Source organism: Protobothrops mucrosquamatus, unplaced genomic scaffold (genome assembly GCF_001527695.2).
Source record: "Protobothrops mucrosquamatus isolate PMUCROS unplaced genomic scaffold, P.Mucros_1.0 scaffold4543, whole genome shotgun sequence".
NCBI lineage: Eukaryota > Metazoa > Chordata > Lepidosauria > Squamata > Viperidae > Protobothrops > Protobothrops mucrosquamatus.
Window position 1 is genome coordinate 46351 of NW_015390448.1, and position 6819 is coordinate 53169.

General features: G+C 40.1%; 1 protein-coding gene across 1 annotated transcript in view; it reads left to right on the forward strand.

Annotated features, from left to right (window-relative positions):
- The first annotated feature begins 252 nt into the window (after nucleotides 1–252).
- Nucleotides 253–6819, forward strand: part of LOC107299105 (sodium/hydrogen exchanger 2-like) — a 16214-nt gene continuing 9647 nt past the window's right edge. Inside the window, 4 exon segments of the mRNA XM_015828473.1 lie at nucleotides 253–376; nucleotides 1606–2069; nucleotides 4403–4653; nucleotides 6126–6343. Coding sequence (XP_015683959.1) covers nucleotides 253–376; nucleotides 1606–2069; nucleotides 4403–4653; nucleotides 6126–6343 — 1057 coding nt within the window.

Genomic DNA, 6819 nt, shown 5'->3' on the forward strand with positions numbered 1-6819 from the left:
TGAACGCCCTACAGAGAAGCATGCAAGCAGAAACATCTAAGCTGGGTGAGGAGATAGTCTGCCAATGTTGAATTTCCTCAGACAGACAGGATGACAAGCAGGTGGAAGGAGACGGGATTCGTCCTAAGTGAGATGGCTTCTCTCAGATTCTGTCTTCGAGGGTTTTTCTTCTTCTTCTTCTTCTTCTTTTTCTTCTCAATGCCAAGAACTGCCAGTTTCCAGAACATTACAGTGCTGGAGTCTCTGGGTGAAATGAACTCGGAGACAAGCTGGACAAATGAATCCAAGGATGCTGCAGACTTCTTTGATTATCAGCATGTCCAGGTTCCCTTCGAGATTACGTTGTGGATCTTGTTGGCTTCCTTGGCCAAAATAGGTATGTTTCTTTGGGACAGAGTGGTGGGAAAGTAATCTGAAACTCAAAGAGTGATTTCTAAACAGAGGTTGGGAGGGGACACTCCAACTACAGTACAGGACAGTAACAACTATGGCAAGAAGGTCGTAAAATGGGACAAAACTCATTTAACAACTGCCTTGCTTAGCAACGGAAACTTTAAGTTCAATTGTGGTTGTAAGTTGAGAACCACCTGTATTTATTTAGGTATTTTATTTATTTATTTATTTATTTATTTATTTATTTATTTATTTATTTATTTATTTATTTATTGGATTTTTCACGGTATTATTCACGGTGTGTATTAATATGCGGATAAAATTATTGTTTTAGACTAAAAGAACAATATTGGTGTATCTTAAAGAGTTGACGTACAGTTTGTGAAATTTGTGAGACTGAAATTTACAGCTGATGTAACATTTGTGAGAAATTTTCATTGATACTGCCTTCTTCTGGAATATCCAGTAGTGATCCAGGAAAAGTATTCTCACATAGTAAGCTTCTGCAGTCAATGTACACAAAGAGCCCCATATTTGACAAACGTTTATGCACATTTATAGGAAAGCATGTAAGTATATATCTTTGAATTGAGTTATTTGTGTACAATGATTTGCACGGATCTGTTATGCTGTTTTACAACTGCTGCAAATCCAGGAACTTCATCTTACATCAAGATTCTATACTAATATGATACAGGTGGTGTAAAATAAATATTATTGTTCTCTATTCATGGGTTGTGTATTACATTTTTTTTTTAGTTAGGAACGTTTGTGACAGCTGGCTAGAAAGCTGGCTAGAAACAAAATCAGTCTGTTGCATAAAAAATCTTTTCTAGAAATCCTGTTAAGCTGATTTGCGTAAGATGAGGCAAATATACAGAATTGCACAGAATTACACAACCTTGATTTCTAAGCTTCCAAATTGTTTCTCACTCAATCAATTCCAAAATTTTAAGACTGACCTAAGGAATTTGGTTTTTCTTAGAAAAGAGCCCCAAGGCTTTTGAATGACCACTGTGTTCAAAACCAGCTTTCTCCAGCCAGGTCCTATGAATAAATTTACCCATAACTCAAGGAAAATTTGAATTTAGAACTTGCTAGCCTTTACCTCACACTACAGTTGAGATGCAGCAGGGTCAAGTGACCATCAAACAATGCTAAATTATGTTGGAGTTTTGGATTTTCTCAATACTTTTGTCTTGTCTTCGCCAGGTTTCCATCTGTTTGACAAACTACCATCAGTTGTCCCTGAAAGCTGCCTATTGATCGTTGTTGGCCTCATCATGGGAGGCATTATCTTTGGCTTGAATGACAAGTCACCTCCAGTTATGGACAGTGATGTCTTCTTCTTCTACCTCCTGCCCCCCATTGTCCTGGATGCAGGCTATTTCATGCCAAGTCGGCCATTTTTTGAGAACATTGGAACCATCCTCTTGTATGCTGTGGTGGGAACAATCTGGAACGTCTTTGGCATCGGATTTTCCCTCTATGTGATATGTCAAGCCAATGCCTTCCAGCTGGGGGACATCTCCTTGCTTCATAATCTCTTATTCAGTAGCTTGATCGCGGCTGTTGACCCAGTTGCGGTTCTCTCAGTCTTTGAGGAGATCCATGTCAATGAAAAGCTTCACATTTTGGTATTCGGGGAGTCTCTCCTCAACGATGCTGTGAGTGTTGTAAGTATCGAACTATTACGGTTCAATGCATACCAAAGTACTTATTCCAAGGACTTGATCAGTCCTTTTTCTTAAATCAACCCTTTCTATGCTGGCTGGGGAAGTCTGGGAGTTGAAGTCCACATGTCTTGAAGTTCCTCAAGTTGAGAAACCCTGCTTTACATGAAGAGACATGGATATTTATTTAGAAATTGATATTTATTTGACTGGTCTCTTCCCCCCCCCCCAACTGTGCAGGGATGAAGCTACTGAAAGTGATCTACTTGAATAAAAGTAAATGCATCTTGGCCAAGCCCAGATATTGTTTTCCCACTGGATCTGATAGAGAAAATTTGTCTTCTGCACCCTGGATTCAGTCCATATTTGGAGATTCCCTCTATCTCATCACAGTTAGGACAGTCTTTTAAACTTGATGCTGCCGTAATGCCAGCTGTTCTGGATCGTGTAATCCTGACTAGAGCATGTACGTCTGTATGTTAGAATGTTTGGCATTTATTGGGTTAAACACTATCTCTTTAAGAGATGGCTTGTGGGTAATGTAATTTAGCTAGTCAGCTATCTCATGTTATCAGGTATGTGCGAGGAGTTACTGAGCTCATCACAGGATATCCTGGCCATGGGCCAGTTTGGAATGCCTTTGTCTGAGATAGCATGGGGCTACCGCAGGACTCAAATGGCCCCATTCCATGTTAGAAGTTGGTATGGAGGAAGTATTAATTTCTTACCTATAAGAATGAACAGATTGTGATATCCAGAAGAATCCACAATAAATGCAAGTATTTCTCTCTGAATAAATTATCTGTTTGGGAATCATTCTTATTGAGTTTATCTGTCTGATCTGGATTTACAAAGCAACTTAACTCTGGATCAGAACAGTAAGAAATTAATACTTCCTCCATACCAACTTCTAACGTGGAATGGGGCCATCTGAGTCCTGCGGTAGCCCCATGCTATCTCAGACAAAGGCATTCCAAACTGGCCCCATGGCCAGGGTATCCTGTGATGAGCTCAGTAACTCCTCCCACATACCTGATGACATGAGATAGCTGACTAGCTAAACTACATTACCCACAAGCCATCTCTTAAGGAGATAGCGTTTAACCCAATAAATGCCAAATATTCTAACATACAGACCTACATGCTCTAGTCGTTACACGATCCAGAACACCAGCAGATGCCACCTAAAGTTACTTCCTCTTCATGCTTGATGGTACAGCCAGCCTTGAAAAGACCTATCAGGAATCATATTTCAGCTCTGTGGTCTTTCAGCTTTCAAAACCATTTCAGGGTTCTTAAAAGCTGGGGTGCAGTTTGTCCCATGTATTTTAGTTACAGGTGAACTGTGGGGTGCATATGTCTGTGAAAGAGAGCTTGAGCGGATGCTTCTTCAATGATTTACTATCTCCATGGCTTCTCATACTTCCATTAGATTCCAGGATTCCTTTTCATAGGGCTTTCTTTGGTTGAAAGGTGTGGACCTACATAAAGATTTAGAAATATATAATAAAAGGTACAGCAAACATACTTCTACCACTTTGCAACAATAAATTGTATGCAAAAAAATGTGCTAGAAAAAAACAACTAAACTAAACTAAACTAAACTGAAGGGATTTTATTATGCTTAAGCTTGATATTAGTAATATTGATATTAGTGATATTTTGTAATCATTATATCTATATCTATCTATCTATCTATCTATCTATCTATCTATCTATCTATCTATCTATCTATCTATCTATCTTTGTTTATGTGCAAGAAGCTTTGTAGGTATTATATTGGGAAATTAGTTATATAAAAGCAAATGTTTCATGCTTTAGGTACAGGTGATTGCTTACATGAAAAGAGAAAGGTAAGGGGAGAGGAAAAAGGAGTTACAGATGGAGCCTGGGTTGCTGTGTATGAGTCATCATCTTGGAATTGTTTTTTTGGGCTATCTTATGCCTGGTACCAAGACCTGATCTTTTTGTTCTGGAAAGGTATAAAAGGTGGAAGACATCTTTCCTGGTTGTTGCCTTCATCTCTCTACCAGCCACGAAGAGAGATGGGGTCACCCAACTCTATTTTGATCAAAATAAAAGTTGTTTGCTTGCTGATACCTCGGCTCGGGAGTTGCTTTGGCTCTTTTAAATTCCTGAGTAACGCTGGGGCAATTTTGAGGCTAAGTGGAAAACCTTACAAAACTATAAAAACTCTTTTCAGACATCCTAAAAACAAGGTCTAGAAACAGGAGCCTTTTTCTCCAAGGTGGAGAAATCTGGAAAATATATTCTGGCATTTTGTTTTTCTTAGGGGAAACCCCCCCCCCCCCCCCATATTTTCTGTTTTCTTCTAGGTGCTTTACAGGCTGTTCCGGTCCTTTTGTGAAATGCCAACGATCAGAACTGCCGATGTGTTTGTTGGCATTGGGAAGTTTTTTGTGGTGGGCGTTGGGGGGCTCCTGGTGGGCCTTCTCTACGCTGTGACTGCGGCCTTCACCACTCGCTTTACCAAAAATATCTTGGTGATTGAACCTCTTTTCGTCTTCCTCTACAGCTACTTATCCTATCTCACTGCAGAAATGTTCCATCTCTCCGGCATTGTGGCGTAAGTAAAATGGAAGCTTGATGGCTTCCGAGGCTAAGTATTGACCAGAATGAACCTTAGATTGAAAGTTTCAGCACCATTGCTCTAGCTAGCCATTAAGGTCTGAGCATCAAAATATTTTGGGGAAAAAAATAGGGACAAAAACTCTTATTTATTTAGGCAGAGATAAGCACTACTGTGCATAAAGTGCAGTTCTCATCAGATTTTTGTTGAAAACTAGAAACACAGAACCCAGGACTGTGAGAACTTACTTTCAGTTTCCAGTGCTTCAGCTGTGTTTTGAACTCTTTCACTCCCTTAAATTCTAGGGATATTTTGATGAATTGGTCTTCATTTCCTCCAAAGACCAACTCATCAAAATATCCCTAGAATTTAAGGGAGTGAGACAGTTCAAAACACAGCTGAAGTACTGGAAACTGAAAATAAGTTCTCACAGTCCTGAGGTTTTTTTTTCTCAAAGAGTTCCTTCTCAGACTGCTTTAGAATTTCCACTGCATTCCTTTTGCTGGTCTTCCTAACAGCCCCTGATGACCTTATTTGTCAAAAGGCATCTGTGAATAGTTAAATATAAAATCTATATTGGAAAAAAAGAATAAATGGCAGGCTAGAATAGTCCTCACCAAGGACTTGTAATGATGCCAGGAGAAGAAGGCTAAATCCTATTCTTTATTATTCTAGAGCAGGGGTCTTCAAACTTGGCCCTTTTATGACTTGTGGACTTCAACTGCCAGAATTCCTCAGCCAGGCACGCTGGCTGAGGAATTCTGGGAGTTGAAGTCCACAAGTCATAAAAGGGCCAAGTTTGAAGATCCCCTGTTCTAGAGCAGTGTTTTTCAATCTTGACCACTTTAAACTGATTGGACTTCAACTCCCAGGATTCCTTAGGCAGCATGCTTTAAATTCTGTCTACTGCTGGCTGGGGAATTCTGGGAGTTGGGGTCCACACCGCTTAAAGTTGTTAAAGTGGAGAAGCACTAATCTAGAATGTAGCATAGGGGACACAATAATAGATTAAAGTTACAGGAAGGCCGGTTCTAACTGAACGTCAGAAGAAGCTTTCTAGCTGTAGAAGAGGTAGAACCATCATCTATCTAGAGAGGTGATGAGTTTTATTTTATTGGACCTCCTTGTGTGTGTGTGTGTGTGTATGTATACATTTTCCTCCTTGCAGGAGATTGCACTCTATGACCTCAAACTAACTTAAGGGTTCTGTGAACTGACTGAGATTGCTGGCATCTTCCCAGATTTTGACACCTATATGTCGAAAATAAAAATGGGAGCCTGTCCAAGACTTGCCAATTACAATCCTTGTTTTGTCTCTTTGCATGATTGCAAGCTGAGAAGGAACTATCTTCGTAAGTTAAGAATTTTCATTTGGTTCAACTTGTCATTTCCCCATCCTGTTCCAATGAGATGCTTATGCACCAATTGGAAAAGGACTGTAGTAAATTGCTTCTCTTTCCCTCCTCAAGAATCATTTCTTGTGCCTTGGGCATGAAGCGCTACGTGGAAGCCAACATCTCTCTCAAGTCCCACACCACCATTAAATACTTCATGAAGATGTGGAGCAGTGTGAGCGACACCCTCATCTTCATCTTCCTTGGCGTCTCCACCGTTGGGGACAATCACGAGTGGAACTGGCCCTACATTTGTTTCACCCTAATTTTCTGTCTCCTTTGGAGAGCACTGGGTAAGGAGGAGGAAAAAGGATTGGCTTCAAGAACGGGCAACTTTTCCTGGTGGAAGCCAGCTTTGCTTTGAAGCTGGCACGCGAAGCGAGTGGAGAGGGAAGGCAGCGGTGCCAGCAGGAGGAACAAATTTGGTCTACGGTTCAATTGAATTAACATCAAGTTTCAGTTCAATGAAATACTGCACTCTGCATGGATTTAATTTTTTCCTCCTCTGTGGTGTTTGAAGTTACAAATTGGCAGCAACGTTGAGTAGACCTCCAAATACAGCTTTGGGGGCCTAGTGCTGGCAAGGAAGGACTATGGAGCAATTGAGGGATTGTAGTTTAGCAAGAGACAGGTAGACCTGGGAAAAATGGGGAAGAAATTAAAGTACACACACAACATGGAGTATATATATTATATATATGTATAATTATAATTAAAAATAACTATTTTATATACAAAAACATGGTCCTGCAATTTTCCTTGGTTTCCC